Source organism: Cuculus canorus, chromosome 25 (genome assembly GCF_017976375.1).
Source record: "Cuculus canorus isolate bCucCan1 chromosome 25, bCucCan1.pri, whole genome shotgun sequence".
Lineage (NCBI taxonomy): Eukaryota > Metazoa > Chordata > Aves > Cuculiformes > Cuculidae > Cuculus > Cuculus canorus.
The window spans coordinates 2,868,915-2,890,855 of NC_071425.1; the positions used below are offsets into that span (position 1 = coordinate 2,868,915).

At 49.9% G+C, this 21,941-nt stretch overlaps 2 protein-coding genes and 1 long non-coding RNA gene across 13 annotated transcripts in view; 1 reads left to right on the forward strand and 2 right to left on the reverse strand.

The window, feature by feature from the left end:
• The window catches only part of ACLY (ATP citrate lyase), a 29,886-nt gene extending 26,293 nt beyond the window's left edge, over positions 1-3,593 (reverse strand). Inside the window, exon 1 of the mRNA XM_054088416.1 lies at positions 3,486-3,593. The gene's annotated coding sequence lies outside the window, so the exon portion shown is untranslated. The remainder of the gene's footprint in view (positions 1-3,485) is intronic.
• Positions 3,594-7,469: 3,876 nt separating this feature from the next.
• Positions 7,470-21,392, forward strand: ODAD4 (outer dynein arm docking complex subunit 4). Of its 2 annotated transcripts, XM_054088707.1 has the most exons (12): positions 7,470-7,595; positions 8,528-8,659; positions 8,977-9,130; positions 11,815-11,876; positions 12,839-12,995; positions 13,941-14,165; positions 15,314-15,521; positions 17,429-17,515; positions 17,739-17,935; positions 18,053-18,153; positions 19,045-19,120; positions 21,120-21,392. In XM_054088707.1, exons 1-12 carry the CDS (start codon positions 7,488-7,490, stop codon positions 21,389-21,391), a joined length of 1,779 nt encoding a protein of 592 aa, XP_053944682.1. In that variant the 5' UTR covers positions 7,470-7,487; the 3' UTR covers position 21,392. The 2 variants fall into 2 exon arrangements, with proteins under 2 accessions (XP_053944682.1, XP_053944683.1); XM_054088708.1 differs by lacking the exon at positions 8,528-8,659 and having other exon boundaries at positions 7,477-7,595.
• LOC128854617 (uncharacterized) lies at positions 14,040-21,488 on the reverse strand. 10 transcript variants are annotated; one of them, XR_008453601.1, is made up of 10 exons: positions 21,349-21,488; positions 19,851-19,948; positions 19,216-19,304; positions 19,008-19,080; positions 18,655-18,837; positions 18,020-18,151; positions 17,726-17,916; positions 17,303-17,456; positions 16,543-16,736; positions 16,014-16,435 (listed from the first exon to the last, which is right to left on the reverse strand). It is a non-coding gene; the product is annotated as an uncharacterized LOC128854617 (long non-coding RNA). The 10 variants fall into 10 exon arrangements; XR_008453596.1 differs by having other exon boundaries at positions 18,655-19,080; XR_008453598.1 differs by having other exon boundaries at positions 18,719-18,837; positions 19,008-19,304.
• Between the last annotated feature and the right edge of the window lie 453 nt (positions 21,489-21,941).

Genomic DNA, 21,941 nt, shown 5'->3' on the forward strand with positions numbered 1-21,941 from the left:
TGCTCCCCTCATTTCCCTCCAAGTTTCATCACCTCCTTTTTGCAATAATGGAGTAAAGAGAGACAACTTAGAAGATTACTACAATAGCAGTAAATGAAAAATGACAAAATCCTTGTTTAGTGGCAAGAGAAAAGCAGGAATGAGGCCATTCTGTCCTTATCTGTCCATGGTTCACAGAGACATTTCCTAATCATTAGGCAGTCTTTAATCATACCCCTCACTTATTTTTTTTCTGCTGCTCCAGCCCTATGGGATAGCCAGCACAAAACAATTGCTTCACTCTGCTGAATTGTTAAGTTAAAAGATCAGCAGGGAAAAAAAAAAATCCACAGGGCATCAGCAATTCCTGGCTGTGCGTGCAGGTCCCTCATCAGCCAGAAAGACATAATCAGAGCAGACTCCGTTAACTGGCTGCATCTGTTCTGCAAACACTGGGCAGAAGCAGGGACTGCAGGTCATGACAGAACTGGAGGAGCAGAATCCAGTTTCCCAGGAATGAGACAGGTTAGGGCTCTCATCTGTCACGGATAATCTTGTTTTTCAGTCATGCTGAGACCCTGCAGTGCCAGTCAACACTGGCAAAAGCAACAGCTGTGCCTCAAAAACGGAGGGGGTGCAGAGAAAAAACAGTCCCTATCTTGGTACCAAAGATAAAAGTGGGAGGATAACTCCTCTTCTGCCCATTCACTCCCAGACTGTTCATGATTCATTAGATAAGACCAAACTGCAGTTGTCTGAAGAATTTAGGCCCTGGATCTCACAACCACCACAGGCAAAGGTAAAGTCACATCAGCAGCACAAAGTGCCTTTCGCCGCCCACTCCCCTCCACTCTTGATCTGCATCCTCTGCTGCAGAAGGTTCAGGCAGAGGGAACTGAGCTTCTGACCTGCGAGGCCTGCAGTGATTTGTGGCTCAATCTGTAAGTTCCATACTGGACTTGCATCCTCACAGCCCTTCAAAATCCAGTCATGATGAACTGCCTTGCCTTTTCCTTTGAAGGATGTAGTATGGAAACACAGCTGGTTCACGGCCAAACTTGGTGAGTGAAGGACAATCGACTGCCACTTTAAAGCATTTTCTATAGTGCCTGCCATAAAAGTTTTCTGTGATCCTATTATAACTCATATTTTAACTGAAAAATCCAGCTTAGAAGGGGCCTGGGGAGGTCATCTATAGCCCAACCTCAGGCTCAAAGCAGGGTCAGCTCCAGCCTGGGTTACAAGGACTGCTCTTGTGTTTGAAGCATTCTGTCCTGCACTCACCCTGCAGAGACAGAGAGCTCTGCTGAACGGATGTCATCTCCCCAGCTTGGTTTGACAAGCGTGTTACTGGTCTAAGAATAAGTTATTTCTGGAAGCAAAACATCACCTGCCAAATACGCAAAGAAAAAAATAATTTCACTTGGAGAAAGGAGAAAGTTTTTCAAGTGTATTGACAAGAGGAAAACAATGTGAGGGTGGCAAGGTCAACAAGGATTAAAGAGCTGATGTTGTGTTTGCTGTGACACAACCGATACATCTGCCCCAACACACCAGGGAGGAGCTGAAGGGAAAATATAATATACAAAGAGAGGCAGGGATACAAGAAGAGACTTTTTCAACAACAGAACCTGGGTAAAGTCCCCTTGACTCCTAAAGAGATGGGGTGATGTGACATAACCCAGAGCAAACAGGGTCGACTGTGCAAGGGGAGGAAATAACCACAGAGTTTAAAGCAAAATAAACCAAATTGAAGTCTTGCTTCTCTGTGAGCCTCACCAGTTTTGTTTCATACAGAACACAGTGGTTATGCCCACAGTTTCCCTAGATCCAGACCAGTACCACAGTCCAATCATCCCTCAGGGATTCTTTTGCTGGGAGAAAAGGACTCCCTCTCCAGTGAAGATTTCATGCCCTCTCTCCCAGTGTCAACAAAACCACACTGTAAAGCAGCCTTCCTCCTCCATCCCAGGTCATTTATTAACACAGTTCAAGAGCAGCCGGTATTTTCAACTCACAGCAGCATGAAAAGTGACGTGAGTTTGCACCTGGCAAACGCGTGTGCTTTCATCAGAAGACAGCAAGGGGGCTGGAGGGAAGAGGCCAACTTTTCGGGTCAAGATCCCTCTGTGCAGTGCATTGTGAAATGCCTGGCACCATTTGGGTGTGATGCAAGCAGGTGCACTCACTAAGGCAGCAGGCATGATAAGAGCCCAGCTCTGGAGGAGGATCCCTGCAGACAGGGAGCCTTTGGGAATAACACAACAACCAAGGAGGGGGAAAGACTATGAACTGAGTTAAGTCCAGCTAAAGGAGATGAGCAGACAGGCTCCAAATGCCCACGTAAACAACTTAAGGCCAGAAGCAGGGCGTTGGAACCCTGTCTTTAAAGAAGATTCTGTGCTGCAGCCCTGGGGAAAGTCTGAAACAAGTCTATTCCTTAAATCCTTCTCCATGGCCCTTGCAGAGCAGCATGCACTCTGCCTGGCAGAGCATTCCCAGCTACGTCTGCCCTCTGTATTGGGCCCCTCTTCAGGCAGGACTGTTACCAGTTGGAAGAGCCCTGCGAGCCAGAGGATGGGGAGCATGATTTCTGCACGCTCATACAGAAGCTCTGTATGTGAGAAACTCCACAGGGCTGGAATAACAGCAGAGCTGACGCTCTGAGCTTCAACTCAACTAAGGAAACAGAAAAAATACAGATGCCTACAAACAAGATATTCAGAACACACTTAAGTTTCCAGTCTTTAGATGCTACTGCAGACAACAAGCATAGTTTAACAGAGACAGGTGAGAAGCCTGAACAAGAGGAATTCCCAAAGCAGCAGGACACACAGCAGGTGTTTGCAGGTCACAAACAGCAGAGCTGGAAATCAGCCATTACACAGCTCTTGGAGCACCTCTGCTACGAAGACAGGCTGAGAGTTGAGGTTGCTCAGCCGGGAGAAGGCTGCAGGGAGACCTCAGAGCAGCTCCAGGAAAGCTGGGGAGGAGCTCTGGGTCAGGGAGTGAAGGGAGAAGATGAGGAGGAATGGTTTTCATCTGAAAGCGGGGAGATGAGAGGAGATCTTAGGGAGAAATGTTTTCCTGTGAGGGTGGGGAGGCTCTGGAACAGGTTGCCCAGAGCAGTGGTGGCTGCCCCATCCCTGGAGGGGTTCAAGGCCAGGTTGGATGGGGCTTGGAGCAACCGGATCCAGTGGGAGGTGTCCCTGCCCATGGCAGGGGGTGGGACTGGATAGGCTTTGAGGTGCCTTCCAACCCAAACCACTCCAGGCAAGGAAGGAGATCTGCTGGGCTGTGCTGACACCGACAGGAGCCCTTTCTCCAGCTCCTCTACAGCCTTGGCCCGTGCCCACCGCACCCAGAGCCCCGTTCAGCCCGGGACCCCCCCGGCCTCGGCAGGGACCGGCACTCCCCTCCCCTCTAAGGTCGGGAGCCACCAGCCCCGCTCCCCCACCGTGCAGCCCTCCCTCCGGTACGCGGTTCCCCCATCCCTCCAGACTCACCCAGGCTCCCTCTCGGCCGCGCTGCCCTCACCCAGCGCCGCCGCCGCCTTTTGTTCGCTGCGGCGCGATCGTTCCGGCCCATCGGGCTACGGGCGACGCCGCTTCTTATTGGCTGGCGCCGACATCACGTGTCCCTTGCCTGAGCGGGAGCCGCGCGCTCATTGGCTGGCGGAGGTGGGGCGGCTCCGCGAGGGCTTCTGGGAGTTGTAGTTCCGGCCCCCCCCGCCATGAGCAGGACAGTGGTAGAAGTAGTTCATAGACTCACAGATTCACTAGGTTGCAAAAGACCTCTTAGATCATGGACTTTTTTGATTTAAGCTCAAATAGAGTTGAGTTTCATCTAAGTAACCGTATTTTTTAAAGTTAGGCAGAACGTCCCTCTGAGAGCATGTTTTCTTTCAGTGTTTTTCATAGGATCCCAGAATTTCCAGGCATTGTTCATTCTTTGGAGGTGATGTCTTGTGTTCAGGATGATCTGTGCTGAACAGAGGTGTCTTCTTCTGTAGTTACCTCTCTTTGCAGTCTTTCCCTTATCTCAAGGTCAGGCAGAGCTGGCTTCAAAGCTCCAAATTAGCAAGAGATTTGGTTGTTTTGAAGTTCATAACATTAAAATTAGTCCTTGGAAAGCAATAGAATCTGCATAAAATATCTGGGAAATGTATAGATAGGCATGTAAGTGGGAAATACATTCTGTCCCAGCTCTTGTCTCACTGCATATCATTCATGGAATCACAGAATCATAGAACCACCAGGTTGGATCATCAAGTTCAACCATTCCTAACACTCCCTTAAACCATTGATGGAGATCACTCCTTTGTGAGGCCTGATAAAGGATGCTCGCTTTCTAAAACTCCAAAACAAGTCCTAGAGAGTTTGTTTGCTGGCATTTTTTGTATCAACAGAGCCACTGTCCCACTGTGTCAGCCCTGGCTGCTCCAGGAGAGGCCTCTCATGGCCCCAGGCTGCACTTCCTTGCGTGCCACCACCTTTGGCAGCTGGGATGGACCCAACAACAGGGCAATCCTCCCACAGGGGGGCTGTAACAGCACGATGGATGCCCCGTGGGCAGCCAGGAGCCCCACTCGGGAACAGTGCCATACATCAAGGCCAGGTTGGATGGGACCTTGAACAGCCTGGTCTAGTGGAACGTGTCCCTGCCCATGGCAGGGGGTTGGAAGTGGATGGGCTTTAAGATTCCTTCCAACCCAAACCATTCTATGATTCTATGACGCAGCCATCCCGCTGCCCTAGTCCTGGCTCTCCTCCTTGCTTTACAACAAGCTTCTAAGGGCAGACATCACCCTCTACCCCTGCTTGCCAGAAATCACCATCACACATTCATTTTTTCCCTAATATTTCCAGCTTCTGACTACAGAACGCATCAGCAAGGCTGAAGGGAGGCGCCCCGGGGTGGGATCTCTGATGAGAGAGGATGGCTTTGGTCCAGAGATGAGTTCTTCTGGGGCTGTCTGGCATTGCCAGCTGCCTGGAGCACAGCCCTGCAGCAGCCACCGCATGGAGGGGGACCGGAGGACACTGACATGATGCTCCTGTCTCGTTGGGGACGGTACGTCACACCCAGCAGCGCCAATAGGGAAAGTGTCCGTGGCAAACCGTTACCAGGAGCTTAAATTGTCTTAAATTCTCAGACTCCCCAGGGACAGGGCTGTGTCACACCAGCCTCCCACTCCAGGGCTTGACTAGTGTTTGTGTCACCACCCACACATGACAGACCCAGCCTTCCTCCCACACTGCGGGGCTGTGCAGCTACTCCAGCCCCATCCCAAGAGCCATGGAGTGAGGATCATTCCTGAGATCCAGGGATCTGCGATCCAGCAGCAGCACTGATTTTCCCCGTGGTGAATTTAAACTACACAGGCTCCAAGCAGGACAGACGGCACACCCACTCTGAGTCATTTGGCAGGAACAAATTGATTCAAACATTAATCTTGGCAGGGTCTTACCCAAGGCTGAGATAAAATCGAGACTGAAGCTGCTGATAGGAGGAGAGAACCAGCAGCATCTCGCATTCATCATTTGTTTGTCCAGGATGTGACACTGCAGTGATGAAACCAGTGTCACCAGCTACCAGCAAATACGCAAAAGTATGGAATATATAATTCCAAGGAGAGGTGGTGGGCTGCCCTGGTGAAACCCCCGCAGGAGGCACTGGCTTGTGACCCGGCTGAGCAGTGGAACCTGTTCAGCCTGATGATCAGCAGTAATCGAGGCAGTCACGCAATTGCTCTTGCAGAGCGATTTTGCCAAGCGCCTGCACTCCCACACCCCCTTTCTCTCCTGCTGCAGCTTTGGAAATGCGGGTGGGTGAACAACACCCCAGCGGGTGCCAGATCCACCGTTGGTCACACAGGTTGGGCCAGGAGAGGCTGTGTGGGACACCGGGAGTGCCCATTATGCAGCTCCAATCCCTTCTGCCAGAGCCCACGCATGGTTTTGGCTAGCTACAAAGATGATCCGAGGGCTGGAACACCTCCCATACGAGGACAGGTTGAGAGAGTTGGAGTTGTTCAGCCTGGAGAAGAGAAGGCTCCAAGAAGACCTTATAGCGACCTTCCAATACCTGAAGGGGGCTAAAAGAAAGCTGGAGAGGGACTGTTTACAAAGGCTTTTAGGGATAGGATGAGGGACAATGGCTATAAACTGGGGAGGGGCAAACTTAGACTAGACAGAAGGAGGAATTTCTTCACCGAGAGAGTGATGTGACACTGGCCCAGGTTGCCCAGGGAAGTTGTGGCTGCCCCATCCCTGGAGGGGTTCCAGGCCAGGTTGGATGGGCCTTGGGCAGCCTTATCCAGTGGGAGGTGTCCCTGCCCATGGCAGAGGGTTGGAACTGGATGATCTTTAAGGTCCCTTCTAACCCAAATGATTCTATGATTCTATGAAAACGTGCATCTCTTTCCCTTACGTGCAGCGCAGCCCCTCCACACACCTCCCCATCACCACCCATGGTCACACCGCATGCCCAAACAGCCCGCCCTGCGCTGCCTGTCCCCACAACGCCGGGTGTGCGGCCTCGCCCGCAGCTTGGTGGCAACTTCTGCTGCGAGATGGGGTTCAGTGCAGGTGCTTGCCCATGCCGCTGGTGGGGCCCCATGGACAGTGAGCTCACAGAACCATTTAGATTGGAAAAGACCTTTAAGATCATCAAGTCTAATCCTAAAACTGACACTGACAAGTCCACTGCTAAAGCGTATACCCCCGAGCGCCACATTTCCAAGTCTTTTAAATCCCTTCAGGGATGGAGACTCCACCACTGCCCTGGGCGTTCACTTCCAGTGCTTGACAACCCTTTCAGTGAAGTAATATTTCCTAATACCCAATCTTAACCTCTGCTAGCCCAACTTAAGGCCGTTTCCTCTCATCCTATTGCTTGTTACTTGGGAGAAGAGCCCAGCACCCACCTTCCCACAACCTCCTTTCCAGGAGCTACTGAGAGCGATGAGGTCTCCCCTCAGCCTCCTCCAGGCTAAACAGCCCCTGGTCCCTCAGTCTCCCCCAGAACCCCTATTCTCCAGCCCTTTCCCCAACTCCATTCCCTTCTCCAGACACGCACCAGCCCCTCAATGTCTTTCTTGGAGTGAGGGGCCCAAAACTGAACCCAAGATTCAAGGTGTGGCCTCACTACACCGAGCACAGGGGGACGATCCCTTCCCTGCACCATGGCTGATCCAAGCCAGGATGCTGTTTGCCTTCTTGGCCACCTGAACCACTGCTGGCTACTATTTAACAGCTGCCAAACAACCCCTCTCCACGGATGGTTTTCTGCCAGGCAGCTTTCCAGCCGCTCATCCCCAATGCTGCAGCGCTGCATGGCCATGTTGGGTGACAAATGCCGAAGCCTGAGCCGTGTTGCACCACGTGCTGCCCTCCTGCCGGAGTGGGGACTCGAACCCGCGATGCAGAAGGAAGGGCCGCTGCGCGGGAAACTCGTCGCGCCGGAAGCAGGACGGTTGCCAGGCAACAGCGACGCGGGTGAGCGCGATGGCGGCCAATCGCCTGGAAGGCGGCACCTTCCCCAACCTGTTGTCCGAGGGGAAGCAGCTATTCCGGCTCAAGGAGTACGACAAGGCCCTGCGCTGCTTCGACAACGTGAGGGCACCGGCGGGTGGCCCAAGGGGCCCCTGGGGGTGGGGGGCGGGTAGTGAGAAGGGAGGGGGATGAGAGGGTGAGAATGAAAAGAAGGGACCCTCTGGGGCGGGGGGAGGGAGGGAAAGGTCCCTAAAGGTGACTGGGGGTCACCGAGGGAAGGAGAGGTGGGAATGGGCACCCAAAGAGTGGTGGGAGGAGGTGCAATCCCTGCCTGGGGTGGGGGATGCTCAGAGAGGGGGTGCAGCACCCACAGCACGCGGGCTTGGATTGGCTGTGGTGTGGCCAGTGGGAGCAGGGAAGGGATGGTCCCCGTGTGTTCATAGAATCATACAATCATAGGATGGTTTGGGTTGGAAGGGACCTCAAAGCCCTTCCAGTGCCACCCCTGCCATGGGCAGGGACACCTCCCACTGGATCCGGTTGCTCCAAGCCCCATCCAACCTGGCCTTGAACCCCTCCAGGGATGGGGCAGCCACCACTGCTCTGGGCAACCTGGGCCAGGGGCTCCCCACCCTCACAGCAAAACATTTTTCCCCAAGATCTCAACTCAATCTCCCCTCTTTCAGCTGAGAACTGTCCCCCCTCGTCCTATCCCTGCACTCCCTGATCCAGAGCCCCTCCCCAGCATTCCTGGAGCCTCTTTCAGTGCTGGAAGCTGCTCTAAGATCTCCCTGGGGCCTTCTTTTCTAAATCACTAGGACAAAGGGGAATGGTTTTAACTTGCCCAGAGCAGTGGTGGCTGCCCCATCCCTGGAGGGGTTCCAGGCCAGGTTGGATGGGGCCTTGGGCAGCCTGATCCAGTGGGAGGTGTCCCTGCCCATGGGGTGGGACTGGATGCACTTTGAGGTCTCTTCGAACCCAAACCATTCCATGATTCTATATACACGCTGCTGAGCCCAGCATCGGTGTCATCGCTGTCTGCTGCGTTCCAGGCGCTGAAGCTGAGAGCAGGAGACAAGGACTGCCTAGTTGCCCGCTCAAAATGTTACCTGAAACTTGGAGACACAGAAAACTCCATGAAAGATGCTGAAGCTTCTCTCAAAGATGACAAAACATTCTTCAAGGTATATAGAATGATGTGGTAAGAGTCTGAGGCGGCCAAGGATGGGTCTTTTATCTATGAAACTGCAGGGTCTAAGAGAGCGTATGGCCAGAAACAGCTGCCTGTGAACACATCCATGACTTTTTTTATTGCTTCCAGAGATGTGGGGATGCTCAATGAACAACTGAGGTGGAGTTCCAAGACCAGATTTTACTCTATGCAGATTACAATAGCATAGGGTGCTCACTTCTGCCTGGTGGGGAATTAATTGATATCTCTAAAGCTTTTGGTTTTTTCTCTTTTTTAATCTTTTTTACCACCCCCTAAATGTCATTTTAGGGAATTTACCAAAAAGCCGAGACATTATATATCATGGGTGATTTCGAATTTGCATTGGTGTTTTATCATCGAGGCCACAGGCTGCGTCCAGACCAACAGAAGTTCAGGCTGGGTATTGAGAAATGCCAGGAGGCGATCATCAACTGCATCGGAAGTAAGATGTTCTGTTTTATGGTCCCTGCTAGCACAGCCAGAAGCTGTTCAGGGACAGCTGATGGCAAACTAGCTCTGCAGGTGACCCAAGGACCCTGCAGTGACAGTCTCTTTGCCTTTGGATTCATGTCCTTGGTAGCCATTCTCAAATCATAGAATGGTTTGGGTTGGAAGGGAACTCAAAGCCCATCCAGTTCCAACACCCGTGCCATGGGCAGGGACACCTCCCACTGGATCCGGTTGCTCCAAGCTCCATCCAACCTGGGCTTGAACCCCTCCAGGGATGGGGCAGCCACCACTGCTCTGGGCAACCTGGGCCAGGGCCTCCCCACCTACACAGGGAAGAATTTCTCCCTAATGTCTCATCTAAATCTTCTCCCTCCCAATTTAAATCCATTCCCCCTCGTCCTATCACTCCAGGCCCTTGTAAAAAGTCCCTCCCCAGCTTTCCTGGAGCTCCCCTTTCCATGCTGGAAGCTGCTCTAAGGTCTCCTCAGAGCCTTCTCTTCTCCAGGCTGAACAACCCCAACTGTCTCAGCCTGTCCTTCTAGCAGGGGTGCTCCAGCCCTCGGATCATCTCCGTGGCCTCCTCTGGACCATTTTCAACAGTTACATATCCTTCTTATGATGAGGACTCCAGAACTGAACGCAGGGCTCCAGATGGTGTCTCACAAGAGCAGAACAGAGGGGCAAAATCCCCTCCCTCGCTCTGCTGGTCCCACGGCTTTGGATGCAGCCCAGGACACTGTTGGCTTTCTGGGCTGCGAGCACCCGTTGTCAGCTCACGTTAAGCTTCTCATCCTCCAGCACCCCCTAGTCCTTCTCTGCAGGCTCGCTCTCAATCACTTCATCTTCAGCCTGTACTGAAACCACGGATTGCGCCAGTGATGAAACCAAGAAGCAACAAAAAGAGCACAGCTCTGTGCTTTTTTCTCTGGTTGACTGCTGTACAGTGTCTCCTAACGTCTGTTATACGAGGAAAGTATGACACTAACTTAAATTTCCAATGTTTTGAGGAATGCAGAAGAGAGCAGCTCATCTATTTACAGCTCCTACTGATCACCGAATCCATTTTGAGATCTTTATCCTAATATTCCAAGCTCATAATGAAATCTGCTGTGCTACCTGAGCCTGGCCTTCCCCAGATCCTGACTTCTCTCCAATTTACGTTGCATAAGACCAGTGAAACTGTTGACTGTTGCAACGGAGCACTGCTTTCATAATTTCTGGTGTAGATGAGAGAACGGAGTCCTGCAGGAGACAGGAAAGGCCAAGGACCTAGCGATGGTAAAAGTAAACTGAAAACTGGTCCCTTTTCCCTTAACTTTCCCCTTAGCACGGCTCTCCTGTGCAGAGCATGGACAGGACACGTGCCCGCTGCTGGGCACACCTCAGCTGGGGCTGCCACCTTGGATGCTGCTCAGAGCTCGCCAGGCTGCTGTAAAACCTGCCTGGGCAGTCCCTTCACAGAGCCAGGACGCACCCTGCCTGCACATCCGTGTACACCGGCCCTGATCCTCCAGATATTTAAGTGCTTTACTCTCCCTGAAATCCTTTTCAATATTTCAGTCCACCACGGATTAACTCCATGTCCCAGGTGTGTGTGTAAAAGCCTAAAGCTGATATTTATCTATAAAAACCCAAGGAAATGCTCCAGATCTGGCTTGTTTTCCTGCTTTCTTAGCTTGGTTTATGATTGGACTCGATGATCTTCAAGGTCTTTTCTAACCTAAACGTTTCTGTCATTAAAACAAATGCTTTTATGTCTCTGCAGCTCGTAGTTGAAATGCTTGTCATGCTTGGTATTCCGAGGTAAAAGCTGGAAATGCCTTCAAGCATCCGGGCAAACAGGTTAAAACCCAAAAAGACTTTTTTTTTTTGCTGAAGCGATAGCTCCTCGATGCAAGATAAAACAAGCAAGGAAATACGTTAGCACTGGATCGAGATATTTAACTAGTTGGGAAATGCACACACGTTAACAGGGCACATCCTCAAAACTGCTTCGCTTGACAGATTCAGGAACACCTGCCTGTCACCATACGTGTTTACGCACATCGCTGATCTTGGCCCAGCTGCCTTGCTGAGGAAATCCCTCTCCAATAGCATGTGAAGCTCTTTCCTTCCCTCTAACCAGGCCAAAACACAGAGCTGTTTTCACTCTCCCCTCCACTACCAGGGCTCAATCTTAGCAGCAGAATTGGATATCAGAGGGAAAGTGAGTTTTTTTTCCGCTAACAACAACGCACAAAACCTATAAAAGAGTTCCCTGGACTGCTGGGGATCCACGTGCTTATCAGCTTTCCTTCCATTTCAAGCTTTGGCTGTGATCCCACAGGATCTGCTGTCCTTTTCGTTTCTCTCTTTCCATGCAGGATACAGCATGTAAGCAACCTGCGCCGTAATGGGAGCCCCATGTGAAAATAGGAATTAAAATCCCTAAAGGAGCTGAGTTCCCTGCTCACAGAATATCCCAACATCCATGAAAGTGGGGTTGGAACTGGCTGATCTTGAAGGTCCCTTCCAAACTCAAACCATTCCACAATTCTATTTCCTATGAAAGAATCTGTAGAAAGCTTTATTTCAAAGAGGACGTTATAGGCGTGGCACATTTATGGTCATTTTGATTTCTAAAGCCTTCGCACTGCCGTTCTTGAACACTAATGAGTGTTTTCTTTGTATTTCCAGGTCCATCCTCAGTTAGACTGGAAAATAAAGAGGGTCTGTGCTTTATAAGCAAGCAGGCAGAGGTATAGTCTGAAGAGCTCTTGCTTTAGAAGCTAACTAGAATTATTATAACACTAATACTCTCTAAAATAGGCATTAAAGGATTACTACTTTCTGCAGCAATGGTTGGTCTAGTGAAGAGTCTGGAATCCAGGAAGCACGCTGATCTGTTAGGAGAGTATTCAGGCACCTGCTTTTAAGGTAGTTCTGGCTCAGGCTATGCAGAATTAAAAGGAGAAGTCCGAAGGACAGAAAAGAGCAACCAAGGGGAAACAAAGCCCAGTTAGAAATTTCTCTGCCGGTTCCCGTTGGGTGATGCTGATCACCCATCAAGGGTAATGAGTAACAGCTAGAGCTCAGAGCCAGGGTACATTTATCTACAATATTTACTTTGGCTTCACCTGATGTGTAAGGTTGACGTTTTTGATAATGGCCACTTTCTCGATTGCTTAATTTTGGCGTGGGTCATTGCAGCGGTGCCTTGTTCCTCCGGCATGCCAAGCCACGCTTCCCTTTGAAGGCAGTGCAGTGAATGCTCATTGCTTCTGGCAGCTGGAATGACAGCTCCTCAGCGGTAAAAATGATCTGTACAAAGGCTGGATGTGAAACTTTAGGAATACCCTCCTGATGGTTCAGAAGCCCTGGCTCTTCCAGACACTGTTTCTTTGACTATGAACAACTGGACCTGCCTTCCCCATAGCCTCAACCTCCTCCCACAGCACCGCAAGCCCTCCAGAACAGTACAAGATACCGGAGCAGAACTAATTCTTGCTGTTACAATCGTGCCCTCTCCTGTTCTAGGAAGCAAGGGGGCACAATTGGGTGCAAAATTTCAGTTGCTCATAACCAAAGCAGTAGGCGAGACACTGAGTTTTTGCTTTTATTTAAAAAATAAGTAGGTTTACATGAAGCATAAACAGAATTCTGCTAATTCTAGCGTTCCCCGCTAACCTACTCCTTCTCCCTTTATTTATTCTCACTGTAGAGCAGAAAAGCGAACCAGAAACTCCAAATCAAACTGACAAAGGATGAAAAACGGACAAAAAACCAGGTGCCTGTGAGGAATCCAAAAGCTCAGCGACAGTTTCTTGGAGAATTTTATGCTGACAAGGCTTACCTAGAAAATTTGCTCAAAGATAAAGGTTTGTCTCCATTGTATTTAACTAAATGTTACTTCTAAGCAGGTTCTCCTTTTTTTTATCCCTACGATTACTCTTCCTGATTTGTACCAGAGCTCACAGCCCATAGTGCTTGCAGGGGTCCCGACAGGTGGTAGCTGGAGAGTACAGGTAGTTTTGGAGCCAAATCAAATATTTCTAACCATGTCTGAGCCTATTCTCTTCCCTTTTAGATGTGAGGCTTTTATAACGAACAATAAAACAACTCAAAAGCAATCTGCGCTGATGAAATCAAAAGCAGAAACAGTATCATTACAAATAACTTCTATCCCAAAGATAAATTCCACTTGCATTAAGTGCAAAGCATTGCTCATAGGCTGCAACTCATTTGTGGTTTCATTATAAACACTGTTAAGATCAAGACGCAGGATTTGGAGACGCATCTTACTTTTAAAACTAGGCAGAAAGGTGACTCCACACCTGAGTAATTTTTCTAGACAACTCTTTACCCAGTAATAGAGAAGTAATTGAGGATTAATCACTGCTCACACGTTTTAAGGTATTACTGATATTAATAAGACGTGGGCTCTCTGGTTTCCAGGTATATAAGAGCCCTCTCAGTTTCAATCTAATCCACATTGTTTTTAAGTGTCATTTCAACGCAGATGCCCCATACATTTGTCTGTCCAGGAGGACGGGCGCTCGCTCATCGCAGTGAGCCCTCATCGCCTGCGGCCCTGCTGAGAATGCTGTGACCACCAGCTCCAGCTCACACAAACACACAGAATAGGTCACAGCAAAGCAATTTGCCATAATTTCCCTCCTAATCGCATCAGTTCTGAGCGGCTCTGAAGACTTTAATTTCTAGGACTCTCTATTAGAGCAGAAAAACATTGACAAGCTGCTGAACTGCAGCTTCACCTAATCCTGAATGTTAACACTCTCCTGGGTTTTACCGTCTCATTTCAGATTTGATGGAGAGCCGCACAAAGCAAGGGATTAAAGTAGCAGACCTGGTTTTGAGTGGCATTTCCTACCTGGAGACACACAGTGAATTCTGGCAGCAGCAGAACCCTATTTACGCCCGCGTGAGAGAGCGCAAGCTCAGGCAGCAAAGGTGGATCCGGGACAAGAAGCTAAATCCAGCTGAGGTTGGCAGATACGTCGCGAAGAGTATGGAGGACATTGAGATGTGTAGGTGTCCTGGATGGAAGCAGTAAGAAAATAATGACTGGCACATGTAATTATTTGCTGCAGTAATTACAGAGCACAACAATAGAAGCGGTGCAAGTATTAGCAAACACTACAGGCAGTTTTTGGCAAGTGTTTGCTTTTGTATTCTTCACTTTTCCCAACACCTTCTGAGATACAGACTCCAACACATTTTTTTTTTCTCAGCTTTCTCTGTACTTGAGGTCTTGCTGATTGGTTTTGGAGACACCACTTAGCAAAGCCAGGCAGGCCACTGCTTAGCAAATGCCTCGGGCTGGAGTGGTAATCAGAAGTTGCTTTATTGAGAGATGCCACTAGCATTAAAATGATACCATTTTTTTAGATGAAGTAGAGAGATGAAGCTGCTGAAAAACAGTGTTTTGGAATGAAGGAGTAATTCAGCCACTTCTAGTCTCTCTCTCTCTTCCTTTGCTGCATATTTTACAACCCGGGGAAATAAATTTAGGCATTACTGCAATTCAGTTCTTTTAAACTACTACAACTCAGTGAAGGCAGCATCAGAAACACCCTGCAGTCTAATTCCTGCAGCGCTCTAGCCCAGCTGGGTGCAGTCATAGAATGGTTTGCATTGGAAGGGATCTCAAAGCCCATCCAGTTCCACCCCCTGCCATGGGCAGGGACACCTCCCACTGGATCTGGTTGCTCCAAGCCCCATCCAACCTGGCCTGGAACACCTCCAGGGATGGGGCAGCCACAACTTCCCTGAGCAAATGAGAAGAGCTCACCAGGAAAGCGCAAGGGGCTAATTTAGGAGATAAAACTCTTAAGTACTGTAGCTAAAACTTCACCTCCAAGACCAAGCTGCCCTAACTCTGAGCTTTCAAACCTTTCAACAATAAGCATCATTCTCCTTTACCTTTCTTCAGCAAGTCTAATGCATTACCAGAGTCATTTTTCTTTACTTGCTGTGATGGAAGTGATTTCCAGTAGTGCGAGGAGGGCCAGAAGTACCATCTCCCAGGGGCATATTTCTTGGAGATTGGAGGGAGAAGATGCACAAAGAGCTCTGACCTCTCCTAAGCTTGGTCTGAAGCTCACACAGCTGCACCTACTTCCTCAGTATCACTGTGTTCACCTGCCAACATTTAACCTTTCCTCTCCATCTCTAGTGCTGAGTGGTGACTGCCCTGAAGAAAGCTGCAAGAAAGCCGAGCATGTGCTAAAAACAATACAAGGGTTGTCAGCCGATGAAGTTCCTAAGAAGAATGAACTGATTGGAAACCTCCACAGCTGCATTGGGACCGCTCGCTTAGAGATGGGCCAGATGGAAGCAGCTCTGCAAAGCCATAAAATGGATCTGGAAGTTGCCAGGCAGAAGTAAGTGATGAGAAGTTCAGCTGGATGGGGGGAAAAAAAATCCAATATACAGAGGGAAGTACCTCTGTTAAGATGGATTAGCATTAGGTAATGGAATGCTCACCTGGAGATTTAACGAGGCAACGCATTCAGGTTCTGCCCAAGCCACTTATTATCTCCTCTATTTCAAAAATAAGGAGACTCAAGCAGGTTTTTAGAGGACACAGACCACATTGCACATCTAAATCTCTGCTGAAGCAGACCAAAAGAGAACACAAATCCTAGTCTCAAGCACTTTAGCCTTCTCAGGAAGGTCCGGCTCCCAAATGCACAAGTTTTCTGCTACATTTTTCTCTTAAAATCATGCACATTCAAACCATGGTAGCAGGCTGGAAATATTTACCCAAGAGGTACATTTACCTGCTCATAGCGAACACATCCTGCAGCTCTTTCAGCTAAAACAGAATGAAGTGAAATGGAGTCTTAAGATTAAGTAACAGTTTTGCCAAGCACGTGAGAAAAAATAGTTACTTGAATTGAAGTTATTTTGATTTGATTTTCACCAATACCACTTAAGGCTGTTAACGTTAACAACATTTATTGTTTTCACAAATCACTTCTTAAAATTAATAGTGGTTTAGGAAATTTCTGCCTCTGTCCTGGTGATCTCCGCTCCCCAGTTACACCAAATAAACTTAAAAATGGGCAGGAATGAGATATGTAATTTTAGTACTTTTTAAACCAATATGAAATAGTGTTTAAGGGGCTGAAATGCTGGGATGATGAGGGGGAGCCGGCCCTGCTGTGGCTGGGGTGCAGCGAGATATTGTTAATGATGCCCATTGCCCTCAGCGATGCTTTATCCTCTCATCAGGTTTTTCATTTGCAAGGCAAGGGTAATCAAAGCAGGCCACGTTGGAAGATGGGAACGAAGCCTAATTGAGGAAAAAAATTCAAGTCCACAGGCTATATGGTTATAAAAGGAGCTTCCTCTGGTGTGGGGCAAAGGAGCAGTCACAGTACTGGGAGCAGTGCCTCTTACCCAGAGGCTTGTAGAAGTCTGCACTTTGCAGGCAGGCTTTGGGGTCTTCCCTTTCCTCTTGGAAAGGAATTATCCATTCGTGTCAGGGACCCAGGCACTGGTCAGGGATTTCTAAGGACCACAAGGGCCACGGAGATGATCCGAGGGCTGGAGAACCATCCAAGGACAAGCTGAGAGAGTTGGGGTTGTTCAGCCTGGAGAAGAGGAGGCTTCAGGGAGACCTTAGAGCAGCTTCCAGTGCTGAAAGGGGCACCAGGAAAGCTGGGGAGGGGCTCTGGATTAGGGAGGGCAGGGAGAGGATGAGAGGGAACAGTTTTGAGCTGAAAGAGGGGAGATTGAGATGAAATCTTGGGGAGAAATGTTTCCCTGTGAGGGTAGGGAGGCCCTGGCCCAGGTTGCCCAGAGCAGCGGTGGCTGCCCCATCCCTGGAGGGGTTCAAGGCCAGGTTGGATGGGGCTTGGAGCAACCGGATCCAGTGGGAGGCGTCCCTGCCCATGGCAGGGGTGGAACTGGATGGGCTTTGAGGTCCCTTCCAACCCAAACCGTTCCATGATTCTATGATCCTCAAGTCCACAAAGGGAAACTAAGGCAAAGAAAGTCGAAAGACTTTAAGGACTGCCAAATTTGAGAAAAAAAAAATATTCAAAGACAAAACAAAATTACTTTCCCCTGAGTCTTATGAGTTTCAGCTGCAACAGCTATAGATCAGCCCCAAACCTACCTTGATTTTCTGCCTTTCAGGCTGACATCAGTCCTTTACCTTTAATTCTCAACATTTCTCCTGAAGTCATGTTGAGCACCAAAGAAATCGTGAAGCTGAAGAAAGCGCAGGCTGTATCAGGAACAAGACTATTTCAGTGATGATTTCTTTTTCTTTTCAACGCAGCAACCTGCCAGATGCCGTATCCAGAGCCCTGGGGAATGTTGGCAGAGTTTATGCCAGAATGGGGAAATTCCAGCAAGCTATCGACACGTATGTAGAATTAATTACAGAAAAGGCAGCTTTTTTTTTGGTCAATAATTGTCAAAACCAATTATTTTGAATTAATTAGATGCTGTCTTTTCCATTTGTTTAATCACACTGCTAGCAAGGGGGGCTCTGGAACTTTTCACAACAACAATACGTGGAATCATGGTAAAAATCATGATGCAGTGAGATGCAGTAAATGTTTGTCTGTCTTACTCTGCGCGTAAAGATGGGAGGAGAAGATTCCAATGGCAAAATCCAGCCTGGAGAAGACCTGGCTGTTCCATGAAATTGGCCGATGTTACTTTGAGCTCAATCAAGCTGAAGCAGCCCGTAATTATGGAGAGAAGTCCTTGCAGTCAGCAAATGAAGAGGGAGATGTTGAGTGGCAGCTCCACGCTGTGGTACTGCTGGCACAAGCACAAGGTAAAGGCATGAGCACAAATATTGCTCTAAGGATGGAGACAGCCTGTTCAGCTTGATTAACTCTGGTTGATCTCACAATCGTACGTTAAAATTGATGTTTTCATTTGTCTGTTGCAGTACAATTAAAGGATTATCGGTCTGCAATCGTGAACTTTGAAGAAGCTCTTCAGAAGGCGAAGGTTATACATGATGAAGCTGCTCAAGAGGCCATCCTTACTGTAAGGAGGAGGGAAACTTAGGGCAGCGACAAGTCTGCTGTACCTATTCTCCAGTGTCCTGTGACTGAGGAAACGGCACCACGCAGCCAGACTGTTAAAGAGAGAAATGCAGCCTCTAAGGCAGTTCTTACATTTAAAGTTATCACAGAATTATAGAAAGGTTTGGGTTGGAAGGGACCTCAAAGCCCATTCATCCCCTCTTTCAGCTTAAAAGCGTTCCCCCTCATCCTGTCCCTTCCCTCCCTGGTCAAGAGCCACTCCTCAGCTTTCCCGGAGCCTCCTTTAAGTTTATGAAACCTCCTGGCTCAGAGAACATAACCCAAATTTATGAACCAGTCCTACATATTAAAAGGTTGAGTGCCTGCCAAGGGGAAATTTCCTTTGGACCTCCTTGGGATAAGGGTTTCGCACGCAGAATAGAGCGGTGCCATCTCTCTATTATCAGCTGTCAATCACAGCTCTATCTTTTCTGGTGTCTCCAAAACATCCAAGAGAAACCACCCTGGAGAACATTTGGGCATGGCCGGTGAGCCAGGTAAAGCAATCTGGGTGTTCTGGTCTCCACCTCGGTGGATTGTGGATGATCTAACGGCAGCAGCTACCCAGGCAAGTTACACCATGGGCACCTTCCTCTCTGGTGATCCCTCAGGGATGTCCAGAGCTCAAGTGGAGCCCATGCTCCTGCTGGAAGAAAAATTATAGTGTGAGAGATGGAATCTTCAGGGGAGGAGGCATTTAATAAGGGATAGCAGCAGGCAAGGATGACTGCGGGGAGAAATGAAGGATGTTGTTGCCGAGAGTAGGTAGGAAAGGAGGAGGTAATGATAGCAGAGATATTAAGTATGGAACTGTACTTCTAGAGGTTTTCCTAATAAGCTGTTTCACTTTCAGGCCTTGGAAGATGTGAGCGAAAGCTTCTTTGAAGAGCTGAAAGAAAGAGAAGCGGAGACAGTTTACAGTATTAAAGGTAGTTGTCATTTAGACCTCTGCATGCCATAAAGATAAAAAATTCTCCACTTTCCTGTCCTGGAGCACAGGTCAAGGTGTGGGAGGAAAGCACACCATTGCCAGGTGGCAAACACCCAGATTTCTGGCTGGTATCGCATCCTCTGTACTGGTGCATAGCAGCAGAGATTCATTTATGTGGGAAGCTGTATAGAATCATAGAATCATGGAGCGGTTTGGGTTGGAAGGGACCTCAAAGCCCATCCAATTCCAACCCCTGCCATGAGCAGGGACGCTTCCCACTGGATCCGGTTGCTCCAAGCCCCATCCAACCTGGCCTGGAACCCCTCCAGGGATGGGGCAGCCACCACTGCTCTGGGCAACCTCATGCAGGGCCTCCCCATCCTCACAGGGAAACATTTCTCCCTAAGCTCTCATCTCAATCTCCCCTCTTTCAGCTGAAAACCATTCCTCCTCATTCTATCCCTGCACTCCCTGATCCAGAGCCCCTCCCCAGCTTTCCTGGAGCCGCTTTCAGTGCTGGAAGCTGCTCTAAGGTCTCCCTGGAGCCTTCTCTTCTCCAGGCTGAACAACCCCAGCTCTCCCAGCCTGGTGTTGGATGGGAGGTGCTGTAGCACAGTTATAATTTGTAGCTTCAGTTTTTTGGCAGCAAAGGCTTCATCCTGGTATAAAGCAAGGTGAGCGATGATAGTGAAGCTGGGGAAGCCCGGAGGGAGCCTGGTGTCACTTACCAGTGCCACCCACTTAAAAAAGCTGGTTTTAATGTCACTGAAAGCAGCTCCAGTGTCCGTAATGTGGGATGGAGGGAGCAGTCAGAAGCAAAATATGACTGTGGAATAAAGTAGATGCGCAGCGTTGAGGCCTCCAAAGCAGCAACTGCATCCACAGGGTCCAACAAATACACCTTACAAAATACTGGATTAAAATCTCTCTGAAAGGACCGCGCTATTCCCAGCCTGGGCAGGAGGTGGCAGCGCTTCCCAAGCCTTCCCAGCGCCGGGAGGCTGCTCCGGGGATGCGCCTGGTCCTGGATGGATCCGCCCAGGCATCAATGTACTTGGCCATGGGATGTACCTGGTGATGGATGCACTTGGCCAAGGATGAACTTGGCCAGGGATGTACCTGGTCATGGATGAACCCAGCCAGGGATGCACCTGGTCATGGGTGCACCGGCCATGGATGCACCCGGCCATGGATGCACCTGGTCAGGGATGCACTTGGCCAAGGATGTACCCAGCCAGGGATGCACCTAGCCATGGATGCACTTGGCCATGGATGTAGCTGGTCATGGTTATACCTGGCCATGGATGCACCCGGCCAGGGATGCACCTAGCCATGGATGCACTTGGCCATGGATGTACCCAGCCATGGATGTACCTGGTCATGGATGCACCTGGTCATGGATACACCCAGCCAGGGATGAACCCAGCCAGGGATGTACCTGGCCATGGATGTACCTGGTCATGGATGCACCCGGCCAGGGATGCACCTGGTCAGGGATGCACTTGGCCAAGGATGTACCTGACCAGGGATGCACCTAGCCATGGATGTACCTGGTCATGGATGTAGCTGGCCATGGATGTAGCTGGCCATGGATGCACCTGGCCAGGGATGCACCTGGCCAGGGATGCACCTAGCCATGGATGCACTTGGCCATGGATGTACCCAGCCATGGATGTAGCTGGTCATGGATGCACTTGGCAATGGATGTAGCTGGGCATGGTTGTACCTGGGCATGGATGCACTTGGCCATGGATACACCTGGCCATCAATGTACTTGGCCAGGGATGCACCCGGTCACTGATGTACTTGGCCATGGATACACCTGGTCACGGATGCACGCAGCTCCAACCACCCGCTGCTCCCAGTCCCGCACACCAGCAGCAATGGGAGCCAGGAAAGGGAAACCAGAGGGGAGCTGGGACAGACACCAGGCTCTTGCTATTCCCACGGATTGTGCAGTGCCATAGCTCGGTCAAAGATTGCTTTTTCCTCCACAGATTATGATTTCAGCAGTGAAAACACAGAAGATGGCAACTCAGAGATGTACCGAGAGGAAGAAGAAAGAAAACAGAGCACACAGAATCACAGAGGTGGAAAGCAAAATGGTGCCAGGAATCATCAAGAAGAACGTGGAAATGATATGGAGGGGGGAAATCAAGAGGAGACGAGCGGAGGGGAGAAGAAACAGAAGAAAAAGGCGAAGAAGCATATGAAGAGCAGCCGTACCCAGTGCAGAGGCAGAGCAGTGTGTCCTGAGGAAATGGAATGAAGGGCTGTGCCCAGCACCCAGCCTGCAAACTGGAGCTCTCCTGGTGGTGTTCCCAAAGTGGACCTCTTCTTAGTGGTGTTCCTAAGCCCAAATTCTCCTGGCGGTGTTCCCAAACCAGAGCTCTCCCAGTGATGTTCCCAGTCTGGAGCTCTCCTGGTGGTGTTCCCAAACTGGAGCTCTCCCAGTGATGTTCCAAATCCAAAGCTTTCCCAGTGATGTTTCCTGTCCAGAGCTCTCTCCTCGCTGTTCCCAGTTCAGGGCTCTCCCAGTGCTGTTCCCACATCCCTGCATCCTGGTCCCCTCCCTGCACCCCCTTCCACTCCCCCCAGCTCTGCCTCCCCCCCCCTCCATCCCCCTCCCCTCCTTCCTTTTACTCCCACCCCCCCGGCCACTGTCCCCCCTTTCCCCTGGGCTTGGTCCCCCCCTCTCCCTACGCCCCCCCCCCACCTCTGTCCCCCATCCCACCCCCTGTTCCCCTCCCTCTCCCCCCTTCCACCCCCCCCCCCGCCTCTGACCCCCAGTTCCTCTTGTCCCACCTCTGCTCCCCCCC